This window comes from Oreochromis niloticus, linkage group LG4 (assembly GCF_001858045.2).
Source record: "Oreochromis niloticus isolate F11D_XX linkage group LG4, O_niloticus_UMD_NMBU, whole genome shotgun sequence".
NCBI classification, from domain to species: domain Eukaryota; kingdom Metazoa; phylum Chordata; class Actinopteri; order Cichliformes; family Cichlidae; genus Oreochromis; species Oreochromis niloticus.
In genome coordinates this window covers 10,087,580-10,107,420 of record NC_031969.2, presented here as the reverse complement: position 1 = coordinate 10,107,420, position 19,841 = coordinate 10,087,580, and the positions used below count along the sequence as shown (strand labels likewise).

General features: G+C 42.9%; 2 protein-coding genes across 2 annotated transcripts; both read right to left on the bottom strand.

Annotated features, from left to right (window-relative positions):
- Positions 1-27: 27 nt before the first annotated feature.
- triobpb (TRIO and F-actin binding protein b) lies at positions 28-13,615 on the bottom strand. The gene is made up of 12 exons (XM_005468439.4): positions 13,183-13,615; positions 10,792-10,848; positions 9,439-9,507; positions 8,736-8,825; positions 7,776-7,885; positions 6,333-6,762; positions 5,481-5,718; positions 5,007-5,118; positions 4,040-4,199; positions 3,800-3,901; positions 2,939-3,025; positions 28-1,651 (listed from the first exon to the last, which is right to left on the bottom strand). Exons 1-12 carry the CDS (start codon positions 13,186-13,188, stop codon positions 1,490-1,492), a joined length of 1,623 nt encoding a protein of 540 aa, XP_005468496.1. The 5' UTR covers positions 13,189-13,615; the 3' UTR covers positions 28-1,489.
- Positions 13,373-19,308, bottom strand: LOC109201788 (serine/arginine repetitive matrix protein 2). The gene is made up of 8 exons (XM_025906640.1): positions 19,239-19,308; positions 17,970-18,112; positions 17,534-17,718; positions 15,026-17,120; positions 14,743-14,860; positions 14,331-14,402; positions 13,588-13,652; positions 13,373-13,412 (listed from the first exon to the last, which is right to left on the bottom strand). The coding sequence occupies exons 3-8, from the start codon at positions 17,622-17,624 to the stop codon at positions 13,373-13,375; spliced, it is 2,481 nt and encodes an 826-aa protein (XP_025762425.1). The 5' UTR covers positions 17,625-17,718; positions 17,970-18,112; positions 19,239-19,308.
- Between the last annotated feature and the right edge of the window lie 533 nt (positions 19,309-19,841).

Sequence of the window (19,841 nt, the reverse complement as noted above, 5' to 3'; positions counted from 1 at the left end):
TATCACAGAAATGAAACGTACATTATGTGCTGTTGAACGTCTTTTATTGATTGCAAAAATGTGTATTTACAAAGATGACAAAAAGGCTCTACTGTACATTAAATATGAACACGTTTTTAAAAGTTAGATAATTCTTTTTATCGCAATACATACCGTCAATACAAAAAAAACTGGCTCATTGATGCAACACCTGTCATTTGCTGTGATGGTGGCACACAGTATGCCAATAATGATCAGGAGAGACTGGAGGCTTGAGAGTTCTCAGCCATGGCTTAAAACTGAGGACATCTGTGATACGGGACAACATTCATTCAACAGCCTTTAAAAGCAACCAAAGAAAGCTGAGCTGAATCTGCTTCTGTACAATCACAGATCAACTTCCAATCCAGCCCCACCCCCTTAAACCTCCAAGGAATTAAACATTTTTTGCTGTCTTGTCCTGTTTTCATCCCAATAGAGCTTTTTGAATTTTATATTCTCAAACCCGACAGAACATCAGCAAGTTTCCAAGTTCAAAAGAGAAAAGAAAAAATACAGCAAATACGTTTCTTAAGTACTGTGTGCCATTTTCACAAAGTAAACATGCCTCAAAAGCTGTAATACAGAAAACTGAGATGACAGCAGCTCTTCTGACCTCTGCCATCTCAGGCAGCACACAGGGCCAATGAGAAGATTATTCATCCAAAAATTTAAAAAAAAGCTGATACAGTATGAAGTCTTTATCTACAATACCACATTAAAAAAACAACAACAAAAAAAGATACTCAATAAAGCTTTCCAGTTTTCAGACCAAGTGCGCACTCATACACACTGCTTCCACTCAAAATCAACAAAAGCCAAAATTAAAAAAAAAAAAATTAAAAGTGCAATTTTGTACATTATATATGGCCCAGTGTAATGTAACCAGCTAATGGCTACTCTATGCTGCTCATTAGGCTAGAGAGAGAAGGTTGCCTTCAGAGCTTTCTGACCTTTATGAAGCCTGGTGACATGGTTTAAGCAGTAACAACGTCCAAAGAGGTAGCAGGTTGTACTAAACTGATGGATGAAATAAGGTTTTTCCCCAGGAGACTGGGCTTCAAAGCCAGATGTGATTTTACTGCAGATTATGTTTACTTTTTAAATATTATTTTCAGATTTTAGTCACAGTTTTATGCATTGAAAGTACTTGGTTACATAAAGGAACAAAACTACTTGGAAAAAAGGTCATACTTCAGGTTTAAATACACTCTTTCACAACTATAACCACACATTAGAAAACCTTTCTAACAGAAAGCAACGAAGGCAAACTTCTCTCCTGTGCTCTCATTGGCAGAGTGATTAAAATTTAAGGCATCAAAGTCTCCACACAGCAGGGACTGTCCAGCAAAAACAGTAACCATCCTTTCTTTCTCCTAAACAACAAACAAACAAATGAGAAAACATCTGTTCCATATCAGTCCGCACTGGTCACTATGTCTGACAGAGCTTTAGTACCAGAAGTATTCTCTCAGTGGTCCAGGCTGTTCCCCAGCTTTTGCCCCTCCTGCAGAGCAGCCATAGCCAGCTTCAAGTGCTCCTTTAGACTCTGAATCTCTCGCTCATTTCGGCCCTTCATCCCGCTCAGTTCCTCTTGCAACTCTCCGTATCGCTTACAGGCCAGCTGTTTTTCCTGTGGAGCAGAGTGACAGAAAAGCTCTCAGGCTATCTCAGTGACATCACATCCACTGTGAAGGGAAAAAAAACCAAACATCTTTGCATGTTTTAAACTAGCTAAATTACTCATGATCTGCATTTTCTATGACCATGTTGGTGTTCACCTATAGACTGTACATCAAAGACCGCGGTGCCCTTTAGGTCTAAAACGTCAACATGTCTTCTACAGAGCATTGTGATTTATTTAGTAAATTTTGGTCCTCATTTGAGTAAAGAAAAAAAAAACACCTTGGTACAAGCCGATCTGAGTAAAAACGGCTTTAGACCTCACTCACAAAGGCCTAGATACTGGTTGGAAACCTCTTGTTGAGGAGGAAAGATTTGTACTCCCCAGAAAACCAATCAAAGTGGTTGGTAGCTGTTGCTAGGTGAAACTGGTCACAAAGAGTGTGCTGCAAAAAACCTCACTAAGATTGTTCTGAGTGACAGCAGACCGCCGCAGTCTACAAATACTTGTGACCTAAACACGGAGCAGCAGTGAAACTAGAAGTGTGACATAAATGAGCAACACAGATTATTTGGCTTCAAACTAAAACGTGTGCTATAATAGCGATGCTATGACATTTCAAAAGGAGCTACTTTTATTGTGAAGGCGAAAAATCTCTATTTTCGATATCACTGCTGCTCAGAGAGTAGTTGGCAAGTGATGCAGATGAGTCAGCTTCTTCCATGCAAACTGTAAGTGATCGCACCAATCTGCTACCAACCAAAGCAATCGCATTTTTCTTGCAGCATCGTACAACTCTTTGCGACCAATTTCACCTAGTGACATCAAGCAACCTCTACTTGTCAGGGGATAAATATTTTTCCCCAGAGACTGAAGGTTGACAGAGATCGGTGAACAGTCTCTAAGCCTGTGTGACTGGAGCTTTTGAGTATTTGGCAGTTATCAAAGACACTAGAATGAGTGGCTGTTCAGTTTTTCCCAGTAAGAGCATTTCAGCCTGTTTTTCCTTAGCAACCAAATTTGTATTTGAATTACTGATGGGCCCTGCTAACCCAGCTAGCATTTGATTAAAAGCTCTACCGTCTCATCTGAACACACCTTGTTTCAAAACACCAAAAAGGCAACAGCGAAAATCCAAAACCGGGGGGTTAATGTTGAGCACAAGACACTGGGAGGTCACAATAACTACTTCCATCTTTTATTTAGAGCCTATTGGTAAAATCAAGAAAAATCTACCCCTCAAACACACACACACACACACACACACACACACACACACACACACACACACAGTACCATGTTAAGAAACTGCAGCTCATTTCTTAGACAGCTGATCTCTTTCTGCAAGTACTGTATCTCGTTGTCTTTCATCCTGAGTAGAACCTGGGGGGGAAAAAACAAAAAAATAAAAAACACGTAATGTGGGAGTTTCCTTTAAATGACAAAACAGCCTGCACTGTAATTTATGTAGTTCTAGATAAGAGCCGAAACACCACTGTCATTTGCTTGAGAGGCCAAACAGTCAGGCTGAAGCATATTCTTGAATACTTCTGCAAACACTGACAGAATTACAGTAGAGTCCAACTCAAACTCTGCATTCTCCAGTTGAATTTGGAGAGGTTTGTACTGCTGACATGTTTGCTGTGACCTAAATGCATAAATCATGCTAGATAATCTGCAGCTGTTACAGTGAACTATATTCACAGAGATTTATTTTTCACCCAAGGCCAAATGTACTGACGACAGAGAAATAGATTGTAGTGGAATTTCCAGCTCGCTGGACTTTACTAAAGTAGTTTTTGAAAAGTCTAACCTTTGGCAATGTTCATTGTAAGCATCCACAATTTTAACAGTATAGATATGAGAGAAAATAAGAATAAGTATCATAGGTACTCATTTGAATGCCTCATGTACTGCATCAGATTGACTACAAACAATTATCTTAATGTAGCTGAGCACAACACACCCATACAGCAGGCCATTTCTTAGGCTTGTTGACAGTTATTGTTGTTTTCTAAACTAGTGCTGCAGCTCTCAGTGCAACTTGCAGATTTTCACAACTGTTTCGAGCTGGTATTGCTTAAAAAAAACAGTCCCAGCAGATACAGAAGTGCCTGGTATGCTTTCAGTTTCAGGTATACATTAAACAGTTGTTACCTCTAGCTCGCAGGGCATCCTGTTTTTGTTGTCCTCTGAGCCGTGATCTCTGATGGCAGACTGTATTCGTTTCATCTCCTCTGTCAAACGGGCCTTTAAGTCCTAAAGATGAAAAAATTTGGCCTTCGTGATTTCAAGTAATGACCGTTTGTTTGTAGAAATCTGCATACACATATTTAGTTTGGGGCTGTAAAGTGAATGCATCACTCTTCCCAGCTGAGTATACTGCAGCTGACCCACCTGGTTCTCTTTCCTCAGTTGCTCCATGTCTCTCTCCTTGCGGCTGATTTCCCGTTCCCTCTCTGCGTTGTTCTGTTCAGCTCTGTTTAGCTCCAGACACTTCTGAGAGTAGCGCTCAGACAGTCCGGTCAGCTCTCTCTGCGAGGCCTGAGCTTCTGCCCTGCAGCAACACAAAGAAAACTGTGTTCACGTCGGGGCTTCGGTGAACCAAACCACTGAAACAACAACTTCAATGCTGCCGTTTCACATCAAGTTTCTCTTTACTGTATTACACATCAGCAGCAGTTACACAAAACAATATATATTTAATATAAAAAATAGAGTTGGACAACCCCTTTTTTCACATTATGAATATATAACTAGAGTATAGTAGGTTTCCTTCGTGGTGCTTTTTTTCTTCCTTCATGACTTGAGTATTTCCTCCTGTGGTTTTAAAACCTCTTTGCTACTTATAACCAATGACCACAAAAATAAGGAAGAGCATGCAGAGTTAAAAATGCAGTGTAGGCAACATAGTTAAGCCCTAAAATGCAGGTTCCAGCTGCAGCCACTGAGACGGTCTGTGTCAAAGGCCTGCGAAGCTCACAAAAGAAAACTAATCCATGACCAAATTCTTCCGCATTCCTTAAGCGCCTGACAGGACCAAGAGGCGGCTGTGGTAATGGCCTTACTTCAACGAGTCTGCAAATTCAAACTTTTATTTAACAGAATACCCTTTTGTGGCCACGTAGCTCCCACTCAAAAGCAAAAGGACATGTTCACATAAATTACCAATGAAGGCCAAGCTAAAAGGAAGGGTGCAGTTTAGAGTTTAGGCTGCTTTCTGACCGTTTAACAAGTAAACAGGTTATGTAATCATTTCATTTGTTTTGCCATTGACAAATAACACTTTGCTGTGTCCACAAGTATTAGTGTGACCCCTGTGCATCTTTATGTCACTGGCAAAAACTGATCGAAAGTTACGTACTGATGCAGAGCTCGCAGAGTCTGTGAGTCCACCGCGCCGCTGCTCAGCCTCTTGACTTTCTCAACTTCTCTTTCCAGCTCCTCTTTGTGTTTCTTCTTCAAAGCCTCCATCACTGAAACACAAACTCGAGTGTTACACAACGTTTTCTGTTGTAAGTGACATTATCACACCATAACTTTACTGAGAAGGGGAAAGTTATCAAGAAAGACTGAAAGCATGTTGAAAGCACGGTGAAAACATGTTTCACAGCCTTAAACTGCATTAAAACGGAAGGATGTATATAGGTAGACATGGCATAATACAGTAGAATTCAATTCTAATAAGAACATTCACTGTCTTTTACTACAGAAAATCACGGTCATTTATAGTAATGTCAGTAAAAGTTTAAATTAAACCTGTAAAAGTTTAGTTTAACAGCGGCTATTGTTTCAGAATTTAGCAGTTAATACGTGGCTGATGTGCTTTTTGACTGACCTCGCGCTGTGTCCTGGGCCTCCTGCAGCAGCAGCCTGTCCTTCTGGGCCTCCAGCTCCTTGACTTGGCGGTCGTGTTGCTTCTGCAGCTCTTCCAGGGCCTGCCGATGAGCACGCTCCATGGCCAACAGGCTGCGGCTGCAGGGTGCCTCGGGGCCACAGCCACCCCGCACACCCCCTCCGCCGCCTTCCCCTCCCTTCCGCTGTAGTTGCTCCACCTGCTGCCTCAGTGACGCCACCTGAGAGAAGAAAAAGGCGGAGGTAAAGCCTACTGAAAGCTGGTGGAGAAAGCTGATCAATGTGCCATTTTACTGCAACACACGTTTGAGTCATTTCTCTCCTACAGGCAGTCCAATGACACCAACGCTTACTCCAGAGCTACCTTGGGCTTGACCTTAACCCCATTCACTGCTGAATTTATGAAGTTGGTCTAACAGGATTTAAGTTTAAGAAAAACCATTCAACTCTCTTTATATATAAACAAAACTGTAATTCAAGATTAAATATGCTGGGATTCTCTGTGCTTATAAATCATAGTAAGGTGTGTCAGGTATAGACAGCCTTAGGATTTGGAAATGCAAACGCATTCAAAACAAAGTCCACATCACACACAGACCAAGCAGGAATGACTTTCAGCAGTATTTTTCCAGTTTACTATCTGGGTCCTTCTCAGGCTAATCCCACACTGTCCATTTGAATCATGTGCTTCATCTTATTTAAGATGGAAAACACTGCTGAAAAGCATCCGAAAGCAGTGGAAAACGATAAGAAGTGTTTACTTCATCCATAGCGATGAAGAGTTAATTTGCATTTTATGTCATGTGCAAATTGGAAAATCATCTCCACGCACTACCTCCCTCTGCAGCGCCTCATTGGCTGTCTGGCCGGAAGCACGTGATCCCACTGACGGTAAGGAGCTCATCTCCTTTACGGGCATCTGTTCAAACTCGGCCCACTTCTTCTCAATTTCCTCCTCCATGCGTAGCTTTTGGTTTGATCCGGTGCCCTTCCTGGACAGCACAGCATCCCATTGGCTGCTTGTGTTCCTCTCCTCCTGCCTTTGGCTGTGCTCTCTCCCCTGCCCCTCTCCTGCTTCTCTCTGACTGGCAAGACGAAGGCTAGAAGAGGCGGGAACGGGGGATAGCTCAACGTAGTCAAACCTACGATGAGAAGATGGGGTGGAGGCCGGGATTTCTGACTGAGCTTCGCCATGGCGCGATGTCGGTCGACGAGAGGGCAGCAAAACGCGATCGTGGGAGTTTTCCTTGTCGCTGTCGGGTAATCTAGAGAAGTTTAAAAGAAAATAAAAAAAATTATACATAATGAAACAAGAAAATCAATAAATCGTATTTAAATAAGCACAGATTAATCAGGACTGAACATTGCTCTACAGCACGAACACTCACATGAACACAGCTGCTGGTGAGTCATTACACAAGCAGAACATTAATAATCCAAATAATTAAGCTTTGACTCATTTTGAACCATCGCAGCATAAAGTGACTTGTCAGGTTGCTGGTACATGTACAGACTCTTGTGTGGTCAACTGAAAATGTCCAAGAATGTGACGCACACAACTTTTGAATTTATTGTAAGCGAGCACTTCAGTGCAGCCTTCTTAGATGTTGCCCTTCGAGGCACGAGGTTGTAAGCAACACTACGAGTTTATTAAATGTTTAGCTTTTAAATAAATCTTTTTTTAAATGGTTACTATGACAAACACCTCCCACAAGTTGCTCAATAACAAAGTAGTTTTTGAGATGTCAAAATACTTTATGTTGGACAGTGTGTGGGAGACATTTTGGGTCCTTATGGAGTTTCTTTTTAAGTCTATCTGCCTGCGATCAGGCAGAACAGTGACAAGGTTTTTGTTTTTTATTTGTATATATGCAGTCCTGTGGTTTGGCCATATGTATTCTGCAGTCCCCTTCAGCCTGTTACCCACTACTCTCTACCTCACCTTTGGACCTTTGGACCTCTGTTTTAACAGGTTTAACATTAAATGTCAATTATATTCTTAGTATAGCACCAGCTGCTATAATAATAAACATATTAGTGTAGCATTATAGCAGCAAGTGTGATTCGAGAATAAGAGATTCTCTTTTTTGAAACTATCTAACTATTGTGGTTCTAAGAGCCACCCCTGTGTGTGTGTAATCATAACTACATTTTGCCATAATTACACACAAACTTATAGTTCAAAACAATATTGTCCAGACTGTATGGCATGTTTTTACCTGATAATAAACACTCTTTTTATTTTAATGTTAATGTTAACATGTCTGCTCATAATTACTGTGTGATGTCAGGAGAGCTGCTGGGCCGAATACACTTCTTTAAAACCTCTATCCAGTTCCGCCTGATCCCAGCTGTCATGGCAGACAGTATGAATACAGCCTCCCGTGTCTGAAACACAAAAGAAAGATAGGTTATGGAAACAAAACCAAAAAAGAAAAATGATGTAATAGAGTTGGGATGAGATTAAGATGATAGAGGAAAAACTGAAAGAGATATACAGAGAGAAAGGTGGAAGAGATACTGACAGAGATGTGAGACGTGATTACCGTAGTTTTCGGGTCATAAGCTGCTACTTTTTCCCCACACTGTGAACACTGCGGCTTATACTGACGTGCGGCTAATGCATATTTTTTTTCATGCGGCCAAAAACATTTTGCCTGGTAACAGTAGACCGATCAAAATGATAAGTAGTATATATACGGTATATATTTTTACTGGTTGTTAAGAGAGGTTGTAATGTTGTTTGTGCTCTGTTCCATAAAAAAACCATAAGCAACATAATTTGTGTCTTACGGATACGTACGTATACTGAAAGGTAGCCGTGTTACAGGCGCTGTTCGAGGAAAAAAAGCATTTGCAGTATGTATTTTTGTATGTTACCATAACGTTTATGTTACCATGTTTATGTTACCTTACGGATTAAATTAAACGTTAAAAATCCTCACGTGTAATATTTCTGTGTAAATATCTCATATTACAAGTGAAACGCATACGGCTTAAAATCCGGTGCGGCCTGTACAAGTACAAAATTGATCTGTACAAGTACAAAATTGATTTTCTTTCTACAATTAGAGCATGCGGCTTTTAATCAGGTGCGCTCTGTAGTCCGGGATTTACGGTAGTAAGAAAACACAGCAGGAACTGTTGAGCGGGTATGGAACTGATAAGGAAGATGAGAATGGGTGGATATAAAGATGAAAAACAGTCACAGTCTACATAAGGTGCCAAAAATAGTCACCTGTATCTGAAACCCATAGTTCTTCTCCACATCAAACTCTGACACATTGACACAGGATTTTAGGTCAATCTCTCCATCCAAGTCATCTTTCTGTACATAAACCACAGGAACACAGTTTGCATACCTCTCTTACAATTTCATATTCTCATTAAAAAACACAAAAAACAAACTAGACTGCGTATAAAAGATGGACATAACCACTATAATGTCATGCACTGGTTAACCAAGTCCACTTTTAGGCCTCAAGCTAAGCGTTTTCACAGCCTTACAGGGGTGGAACAGACTGAAAAACCACGGCCCACCCATATGGCAGTGACATGCTGACCATATGGGTCACATGCTTCACTTTTTGAGTCTAATGAAACCATATTTTAGAAAGAGGACATTATACTGTATTTAATAACACTTAAAACAAGTGAGTAGGACAATTAACCCTTTAGAAAACCATTTAATGAGGTCATAAATCAAGTGAGCAGTAGTGTCATTTCTATAGATTTCCATTTCCAGCCATATGAGTCGCCCAACTGCTGCAGAATGCAAGATTAAAGCAATTCTAACATTAGCTTTTCTTTTCTGACCAATAAGCTTTGTCCATCTTTTATACAGTCTACATAAATAATGCAAGTTTGCTTCAATACAGCCACAAAAATGTAACTAAACAGACATAAAAAAGTGTGAAATAATTTAAAAAATATATTTATACCTCCTCTGCAGTGGAGTCCCTGTAATACTTGAGTCCTGCATCAGTCAGAACAAACCAATGCTTCTTCCACTAAAGAAACAAAGACTGAATTACTGGGAGCAGCAACTCTAAAAGGCCAAATATGCAGGAAAGTAAAAAAGAAAATTTTCAGTCCTCTATGCAGTCCTGTTGAAAACTCAGTACTTCCTACTCAATAGCTTGTAGAACCACCTTTAGCGGCAACAATTCAAATCATTTTTTGTTTCACTTTAACAGTCTCTTACGTCTTTGTGGAGGAATTTGGCCCACTCTTCTTTACAACATTGCTTCCGTGCACTGAGGTTTGTGCACATTTTTTCATGCATACTTTCTGAAGGTCCTGGCTGAGCTCTAAACATGGTTGGACAATATCAGCATCTTGATTCCTTCTTTTTCAGCCACTCTGCAGTACATCTGCTGCTGTGCTTGGGATCATTGTCCTGTTGCACGACCCAATTACATCCAAGCTTTAGCTGTCAGACAGGTGGTCTCGTAAGTGGCTGTAGAATACTTTGGTATACAGAGTTTATGATTGACACAGGTGGCCAGGTCCTGTGGCTGTAAAACATGACCAAATCATCACACCTCCGCCATCGTGCTTAACAGTTGGTCTGAGGTGTTTGCGCTGATGCGCTGTGTTTGGTTTTCTTCAAACATGTCAGTGTACATTAGGCCTAAACATCTCCACTTTGGTCCCAACTGTCCAAAGGACATTGCGCCAGAAGTCTTGTAGTTTGTTCAGATCCAACTTTGTAAACCTACGCTGTGCTCCCACAACACCACAATTTTCCCACCTTTGGAAAAATTACAGTATAATTTTAAAAGACACCTGTATGGCTCTAGAGCAGAAAACTACCAAAACCTCTATTTTTAGATACGCTCACACTTGCTGATGATCAATGAATCAAGGCAAACATCTGAATGGAAGCAATTAGGGTGTACTTAGTTTTTCACATGACTGCATATTCCTTTGAAAAATCTTTTTTCACATGACTTGAAAACACAACAACATAACACGCCATCTAAGACTGTATCAGAATCATTATTATGTTCTATTTTTTAGAGCGAGTCTGGTCTGAAAAAGCGGAGACAAACATGAGGGGAACAGGAAGCCTGCATGTGTGAAGCGAGAAGCTCTCTCACCCACCCAAGCGTTTCATTCAAACAGAGGACACACCTGTTATGCCTCAAGCCACCAAGCTATTAACATGATAACAAAGATAATCTGCTGCTATCGCCTTACAAACAGCCTCTCTCATTAGGAACGAGTGATGCTGGGAAGAGGCTAGGAAAGGAGAAGGAGTGAGAGGAGGATATGACTTGGCTGCACTTTACCTCCCCCCTCTCGTCCAGTTTTGACATCCATCCCTTTTTGAAGTTCAGGAGGTCGGGCTGTGAAGCAGAACAAAGTTAAAGTCGCCAAAGAAAATGCAACAAAAGTTCAACGCTTTTTAACGAAGGAAGAAAAAGTGAAAGTGAACAGAAACAGAAAGAAAGAACTAGGGTGGACAAACCACACAACCCCATATTAAAGAGCGGGTAGCGTAGTAATATTACAACAATATTTATGTTATGAGCAGCAACTACATCACTACAGCTTTGTGTTATCACTGTACATAAAGACCAGAGACTCCTGACTTATTTTGCCACAGAGGCCATAATTTGGTTTCCAGTGTGAAGAAGTGATAGGCCAAGTCAGTTAAAGCAGTGTTTATATTATATTACATATATTACATCCTCTACTGCTTTACATTTAACAAGATGGTAAAACAGACAGTATTGAGCTCACTCAACAATCTATATACATCAACAGCACTGTGTTTATGTAACAGGGTGCTGCTCTATTGCACTGCAACAGGTCTGCTTTAGCTTCAAACACGATGACAGGAAGAGGAAAACATGCGCTAGGTACCTCGAGACGAGGTGATCCCAGATTAGAAGATTAGCCAGCAGCTTCTTTTTTTTCCTTTTTCCAAGCAATACATTCCTCACTTGGCTTATCTCTCATTCACCAACAAGTACATTCCTCGCTTTTAAATCTCTCTGCATTTGTCAGCTCATCTCCAACTGGCATCTCGCTCCCCACGACTTTCCACTCTTTGTTAGGATACTTTGTTCTTCTCCCATCTGTTTGCAAGTCTGTACGCTTAATATAATTTCTCTCGTCTGTCCTGTCATCTTTAACTACTCCTTTTCTGTATTTATGTTCCATTATGTACTTGCATTCTTGCAAGCCATGGTACCGCCCACTTTCTCTCTGTTTGAGCCAGTTAATATATGCCACTGATCTCCTTTAATCTAACAATGATACAGTCTGATGACTCCCAACAAGAGAGTATAACAGGAATAATGTAGGGAGAAACCCCAGGTTAACACGACTTTGATGTATTTGATAGATCCAACTCTGTTTCCTTTTATTCTTAATGAAATTATGTTGAGCTCTTCAACTGAGAAGCATTGTTGGGTGTAGACACACACACAGTCAAGCATCATATTTAGACCTTTGTTCACTGAGCTCTTTTAATGTATTTAACTTTTTTTCCCCAGACTTATTTTTTCCCCACAGAGAGCCTTTTGTTTTTTTAAATTCTGTTCCTCATTTAGGTGTAATTGTACCTTACTGTGCTATTTTCTCCTGTCACATTCTGTTTATTTTATTGAGCTACTGTATTTAAGCTCTGTTGTTATGGGTTGTGTTTAAGAAAAACAATCACACTCAGAAATAAACATGGCTTTAAATCCACAATGAACACTGATTGTATGCCTTGAAAAAAACAAAAAAAGACAAGTCTAAAATACAACAGAAAGTTATCTGTCAAACCTAATTATAAATTATTCACATCATGTCAAAACATGCCCATGAGCAGAAACAGGAAGCAGATGGCTGACGTAGAAAACGGGCACCTGTTAAGTAGTAAACCCTCATACTATCAGAGCCGTGACCTTGCTTGAAAAGGTCATAAACTGAAGAAGGGAAAACAGTCAACTGGACAGACAACATCACTTCTTTTCAACTCCAGTTTCCTGTCACTATAAAGACGTATTGTCTGGTGAGCTTTGTCCTTAAGGTTGAACAGGTTTCACCTTTTTTTCTTATTGTGAATGAGAGTGTCCCGGTAGTACACTCATTGTAAGGCCAACTCCTAAATTACTATTGTTTGGACAGCCAGTACCTCTAGGTTATCTTATTAAAAAACACCTGCCAGCTTTGCCTGGCAGTGTCTGCCTGTTTGCAACCGGAGGACATGTGTCACAGCTGGCTATAAAAAAAAAAATGGCACACACAGTTCAAGCTACAGGCTAGTGCCAGTTACTGTAAACAGTAGCAGTAGGGTAAAACGGGAGGAAACTACACCACCCTTTGAAACCAGTGTCAAGTATTAAGTTTCGACAGCAGTTACTTTACTTGTTTTTCTCCATACGTTAACAGGAAACCACAAATAACACTAAACGAATAAAAGTCACTTTTAAGCTAGCGGTAACTTCATGTACACACCCCTCGAAGTCAAACAAACGCTCACCACATTAAAACTAGCTAGCTTTGTAAAGCTAATATACGTTAACATCTATGATAAACTGGCTAAACACTTTAACCCAACCGAGCCGTGTGATCGGCTAGCCGAGAGGCTTCGTTTGAAAAGTAATGAGGTTCAGGAAGACGTGACAAGCAGGAAAAACAAAGTGTTTTCAAAGTACAGTCGTACACTGAAGGAGGGTGCCGCTTACCGTCATGATAACAGGATCCGGGCAGGGTGAGATAAAGACAAAAGTACTGTTACCGCAAGCAAGCTTAATTAGCTATTTAAAAAAATACCTTACTTTATCGCAGGAAAAGTTAAGATAAAACCCCGCCATTCATACCCATGTTAACCCAATCAAGCGAACCGCCAGCGTCCTGAGCACGTACCCCGCCTCGTTAAGGGGAGAGTGCGTCCATGTTGCTGTACGCGGACGAGCTTTTTGCAATTAAAAAACAACAGCAAAAACTATTTTTCAACTTTGTGACAACTGGAGCGGAGCTAATGTTGCGCTTCTGCCTCTGCTGCCTGTTTGCTCGCTGCTCTCTCTCTCTGTGTCTGTCTGCCACTTCCTGGGCGGGTCCGCGAAGATCTGTTCAGAAAACAAGCGTACCACCTCCTTCGCCCCACCACCCCCACAAAAAGTGCCTGGCTATGAAAACGGGGTCCGGGGAGCTCCTGCGGGGGAGAAAGTGGGGATACATCTAAGTCTTCCTGGAATCTCCCATGGGAAATTTTACCCTCCTTATTGACTGAAGCCACACAGGTATTCCCAACAAGATAAGATATGGAGGGCGAAAAAAGTCTATCAATGTAAAGTCCTAGTCTGCAAATACAAAATCCTGACATTCCCTCGCATAGACAAGCGTTCTCTTCTAAACTCTCAAAAAAGACTTGCCACATTTTCCCGTCTGAAAATCTCTTGCACATAAATTGGCACCCCCCACCCTCCTCTACCAAAAGCCTGTCTTGTAGCTATTGGTTTCAGTTCAGGAATTTCAACACATGCCCCAGCAGACCACAATTGACAGAGCTCAGTCAGTGTTGTGAAATGACTGCAGGGTGTAGGTAAAACCGATAGACACGCGACTGTCAGCTGTTAAAAGGAGAATTTAAAGAGTGTAGGAACAGACACACCAGACCAACCTTAAGGTGCCGAGCACATAAAAAGCTTTTGCAGTTACAAACAGGAGCTGTGCAAACACTGGTAAATATGTGACAAAAAGGGATATTTAAATAGGCGGGACGCCAGTAAAATTAAAACAGCAGTTTTATTATGGTGAATCACAAAATACATGTGGCATATGCAAGGCGTGCAAGTAAGCAAGACTAAATATTTTTGCTGTGTAAACATACCTGCATTTGTTCTGATCTGTGATGATAACCTTTCCAAGAACTGCCCTCATCCGCTGTGGGACTACCCGATCTCTGGAAAAGAACAGCTTGTAGTTATTAACCAAATCAATACGGGACTGAGCAAACATGTCCCATCTATAGAGGTGTTTTGTTTTTTAAACCTGATGTGTGGTATGTGGTAGATGAAGTTAGGCATTAACATATTAAGTAATATAATATATTAATAATATAATATAACAATAAATGCCATTGCAAGGTTTTATCAGTTCCTACACCCTTCTATACCATTTGCACTCTGTGTTCCCAGTCTGCCCAACTGCTTACTTTCAGATACCTAAATCAAAAAGCTAAAAAAAAACACGTGGGTTTCTTACATCCTTTAATTAACTGGCATGGGCCTGAGCCAGCCTACCTGTAATGAGGTGGAGGAGTGAGCTCGAGATAGATACCCAGTGCCACCACTGTGCCATTCTCTCTCAGTGTCTCCTGTATCTTCCCACTCTCTGGAGGGAAGCTTGCTCAAGGAGTGGCTGAAACAGCAGAGATATGTTAGTGTCTCTAATTAATCCAGTCGAATGGAGTAGAAGAAGCAAAGCTGGCAAGAGAAAATACATCTTCCAAGAAAATGTTGGCGAGTAATCATACCACTCAACAAATGCTCAGTTTGACATATGCAGGTGTAACATGAGTCTGACCTGGCTGGCTTGAAGAGCTCCTGTCTTCGGACAGACTGCTGGTTCTGCAGCCTCCCCGCGTGGCTCGAGGCCTCGCTGTGATGGATCATTTTGACCTTCGGTACATCAGCCATCATGGCATACGCCTCCCTGTTCCGCCCTGTAGATCCCACAGAGAGCCGGCCCGACTCAGACGACTCCATGGAGCTTTGCGAGGAGGTGTGCCTCTGTATTTGAATGTGAAGTGAAGGGCTCTCAGGATGACGGGAGGTCCTCTTGTCATTAGGAGAAGGGCAGCGGTCTTCACGGATGTTTCTACCGACACTGGATCTGTTGCTGCCTGGGCTCCTTGGTCGTTCCAAGGTGACAGCAGTGGATCTGTTGCCACCTCCACCATGTCTAGAGGGTGAAGCAGCCCGAGATAACGAGGAGCTGCGGAGGGAATGAGTTGATTCTCGCCATGAGCGTGGTGAGCGATCAGAGTTGGATTTTGTGTCGGAGTGGGTGTTTTTTCTCTGAAAGAAATGACCAGAGTCTCCATTAATGGCACTTCTGAGGACTGAGTACCCCGGTGGTTGACTGCTGTCTTTTCTAGAGGGGGAGGAGTTGCGGCTGTTTTGATTCCGGCTGTTGAAAGAGCTGCTAGTTTCTGGTTTGTGTGCCAAACGTTGGTCAGAAGCATCAAAAGTTCTCCTTAAAGATGACGAGCTGTATCTATCATGACTTCTGACTGAGCTGTTAAATTCAGACTTGTGCAGCAAAGGCTGAGTAGTAGTCTCGTAGCTTTTCCTCAAAGGGGGAGAGTTATGACTTTCACGACTACGGCCATGTAATGAGCCACCGGTGTCTGTTTTCTTCAGCTGATACCTGCTGGGGTTGTCATAACCCCTCCTTCCAGGAGAGGAAGAACGGCTGTCCCGACCTCGACTGCTCCTGGCAGGGCTTGATTCAGTCTTACGCAGTATGGAATGACTTGGTGTATCTTGACCTCTTTTCGATGGAGACGGATGGATGGGGACTTCTTGTTCTTGATCTTTCAGCCCATTTCTAACAGATGGGTTACGCAACAGAGCCTGGCTCTCAATATCATAACCTTCTCTTATGGGGGACCCACAGCGTCCGTGGTGACTGCGCCCATTTAGAGACATAACGGACTCAGATTTATGAAGTAGTGATTGGCTAGATGAACTGTAGGTCCTCCTTGGCGGTGAGGAGCTGCGACTATCAGAAGTCCTTCTTGATGGAGACGAAGTACGACTGTTATACACACGTCCACGTGATAAACTAGTGCTGGTTTCAGTTTTGTGAAGAGGCATTTGGCTTGAACTGTTAAAGTCCTTCCTCTGCGGAGATGAGCTCCTGGAGTCGCCACCCCGACCACTTAAAGAGCCATTCGCTTCCGTCTTTCGCAAGGTACTCCTAAAATCAGAAATCATGCTGGATTGGGATTTGACTGAACTGGCAAACGATTTGAAGTTTCTTGGCAGGGTTCCTGACTCAATACGTCGCCCATGTGCGCCTTGCAAGGAGCTTCTGGACCCCGGCTCCCTCCCTGGAGACCTCCCTCCACCGTCAAAGTCAGTCCTGCTGAGGGTAGCGATGGATTCGCTGCGTCGGAATGTCGAGTTTCCACGTGAGGGAGAAGACGAGCGAGACTGCAGAGCCGAGCTTTGCCTCGGGGAGTTGTACGACCCCGACTGCTGATAGGAAGAGACGGGAGAAGAAGGGCTTACACGGCCGTATGAACTGCCGAAACCCTTTCGTCTGCTAGAAGCCAGCGACTCCGCTATTTTAAAGGGAGTAGGGCTCGGGGAGCGAGGGCCGACTTGTGCCTCGACCTCAACTGCAATTTCATATGGGTCAGGAGGAGGGATTTCCACATCCACGTCCTCATCCATAGCCTCTGGTATCGGCCTTTGAGAAGCCACACCAAGATTAGGATTTCTGAAGGGAACGATGTCTTTGGGCTCGACGTTCCTGTTGCTGAAGATGGGATGGCCTCGCTCGAAGTGGCGGAATGGAGCCGGTGGGCTGCTGTCATGGAGCGAACGGGCACTTGCCGCCCTCCCCAGCGAGAAATAGCCACTTTCGCGCTTCTCGCGGTCTTCTTTCAACCCTGGAAGAGAAGAAAAATATTTTTTAAAATAGGACGAAATAGAAAGAAGCAGAGGTAACAGAAATAAGAGAAGCAAAGGTCAAAGTTCAACCTCTGAGCAACTACCAGAGGTTTCCTGACACAAACTGAGCTATATTGTATTACTGATAATTGCTCTTGGACACTTCACCTGATGACAGCAAATAGTATTGCCAAGTAAAGAACACCTCTGGCAGTAACTGGATATAGATTGGTCAATTGCAGCAAGTCACAAGTTTACTAAAGACTCAGTCGACCGCTGTACGGAGTATTTGGAAATATCTTTGGTGATTCTGCTACATCTGTTTTTCTCTTTCCTATAATTTTGCTTTGGTTTATGAGTCTAATGTGCTAAGAAATTGATTCAGCAACACACAACGTCAGCCTACAAGTACCCGAATGTCTACTGAAGATGTCTCTGCTCTGAGAGTCATCCGTCCAAGCCCTTGGGTTGGGCCGGTGGGGCGGCGGGTCAAGCCGGGTCATATCGAGTTTGATCAGGCGGCGACGGATCGGTGGGTATTCGTCCTCTGCACTGGCCGAGCCACTGAACTCCTGGTAGTCGCTCTGCTCACGGCAGCTACGTGGAAGAGGAGATGGAAGAAGAATGACGAGAGCAGAGATGAACGAGGTGAGAGATAGGGAGTGGGGAGAGATAGGCAAGAGAAGACGTCAGAGAAAAGGAGAAAATTTGAGGTCAGACACCATGGAGGAAGATCACTACAAACTACAGTACTTTTGAAATCTAACTCCACAAACTCTCACACTACACTTTAGAGTCATTGAATTGCCATTGCAGCCCTTTTTATCATCATGATGTCATGTTCTTACCTGTCTGTGCTGTCGTCGTCAGCCTCGCAGATATAAAGCTCGCAGTCGGGGCTCAGGATGCACAAAGAGGGCTCCCCATAACCCAGACGACCTCCATTGACATCGCAGTAGCTGCTCACCACTGACAGACCATCAGAATCCTCCTGATAGGATGAGAGAGAAAGACATGGGCCAATCACAATTTCGCGGCAAACTCCATCCCTCTATCTCTCCAAGTCACAAAAAGAGGAGAGGAAGTGATGCGTCTCCACCGGCACGTGAAGGTTCACTGAAAGTACACATCAGAGTGCATACATGACAAACCCTCTTCGTCTGGCTCCGGCTCCTAGAACAGCAGTTTTGATAATAGCGTCTGTCCCCTCTGTCCTCCCTGACAGACGCTCACATGTGCTGCTGTTCGATTAGGGTTACACCTCTGTAACCCGACCTGGCTCGTGGCTTTCCTCATTAATATTTCATCACTTTTTTTTTAAACTCGTCCTCTCCATAAACTTTGCCGTCTCAAGGAATGATTGAAAACTGTCTGCAAATGCCAGAAAATGACAATCCCCAACACCTTCCAGGAATCTACAGGTAATATTCTACGGGATCTAAAAGAGACACAATCAAGTGTAAAATATGCACATAAACAGATGATTGCAGATGTTTCATAGAGGCATATCAAACAGAAGCTGGGGCACAGGTTTCTGCCCTTTCGAAACTGTCCAGAAACATGCCCATCCTCTCTGAACGCTGCACCCCCGTCTAATATTACAAGTCATTCCCAAGAGGGCAGTAAATGATCCAGCTTCGTTCATTTTTAATAGAAGCCACTACTGCTACCCTGCTCCACGCCATTGGCTCTTATTCTCCGTCTCCGATCTCTCTTTCATTTACTCACAAGCAGTAAAGTTTCAGACATGATCGCATTTACTTTGTTTACATGTAAAGTTGAATGGGAATTTCTTAATTGGTCCTTTCTTTAACCAGAGAATCGAAGTCTAGGGTTAAGTCAGGTGTACTTAAGTTTAAGAGTAATCAGTAGATTATTAAATTACAGTTAAAGCAGTACAGCAGTGCCTTATTGATTCCTGCACCAGAACATCTGACCTCAGTGCCGCACTGCCTTACTGCTTAGACCTGTGACCTCTAACGCTCTCATCTTCCTGCTTCTCTTCACGTTCAGCTAATCCCATCACTCAGCACACATTGAGTTCTCATTATCTCTTCCTGGTTACCTTGCTGCTGCTGTTGCTGCTGCTGTGCACATCACCCTCCTGCTTGTCTCACCTTGCTGCTGGTGTCTCTTTCCTCCGCTTGGGAAGAAATCGGCGTTAACGCTTCTCCCTTTCTTGACCCAATCCCGGTTTTAGCCCCGGCTCCGGACTCGGCAGCGGATATCTGGTGTTGCGTGACCTCAGTGCTCTCCCCCGCACCGGCGTGCAGGTGCCTCTGGCGCAGGCAGTCGTGGCAGCGGGAGGGGTCGAAGATATTGGGCTGGAACTTGGGGCAGATGGGCTCATCGCCGGAGAGGGCCATGGTGAACGCGTAGGGAGAACCTGGATGTTCATTGCCTCCCACAGAGAAAACTGGGAAACAGCAGCAGGAAATATGCAGAAATATATGTAACACTTTCAATGAGGAAGACTTATTAAAAAAAAGACTTTCAAACTACAGAAGTGTTTCTGCACTTTGAATCTAATTTGGTAACATACAGAGCAAGCATGAGCCACTAATGCGTGATTGTGACACATTACTGTAAGGTGGTGTAAGCACAGAGCAGCTGCAAACAGTGCATACTAAAAAAGGGGGTTTTGTTTCAGGACGTGAGAACTGTTAAGATCACTGATAACTAACCGCACTGGCAGCTGATGAAATACAGTCCAGTCAGAG

Excerpts from the sequence above, each read along its gene's own strand:
- triobpb (XM_005468439.4), bottom strand. Across the intron at positions 5,719-6,332 it reads ATGAGGCGCTGCAGAGGGAG|GTGGCGTCACTGAGGCAGCA; the intron begins GTAGTGCGTGGA and ends TTCTTCTCTCAG. Across the intron at positions 4,200-5,006 it reads ACTCTGCGAGCTCTGCATCA|GGCAGAAGCTCAGGCCTCGC; the intron begins GTACGTAACTTT and ends GTGTTGCTGCAG.
- LOC109201788 (XM_025906640.1), bottom strand. The coding sequence starts at position 17,624 with ATGACCCGGCTTGACCCGCCGCCCCACCGGCCCAACCCAAGGGCTTGG. Across the intron at positions 14,403-14,742 it reads ACTCCTCCACCTCATTACAG|AGATCGGGTAGTCCCACAGC; the intron begins GTAGGCTGGCTC and ends GTTCTTTTCCAG. Across the intron at positions 13,413-13,587 it reads GTGGTGGGGCGAAGGAGGTG|CTCGTCCGCGTACAGCAACA; the intron begins GTACGCTTGTTT and ends AATTGCAAAAAG.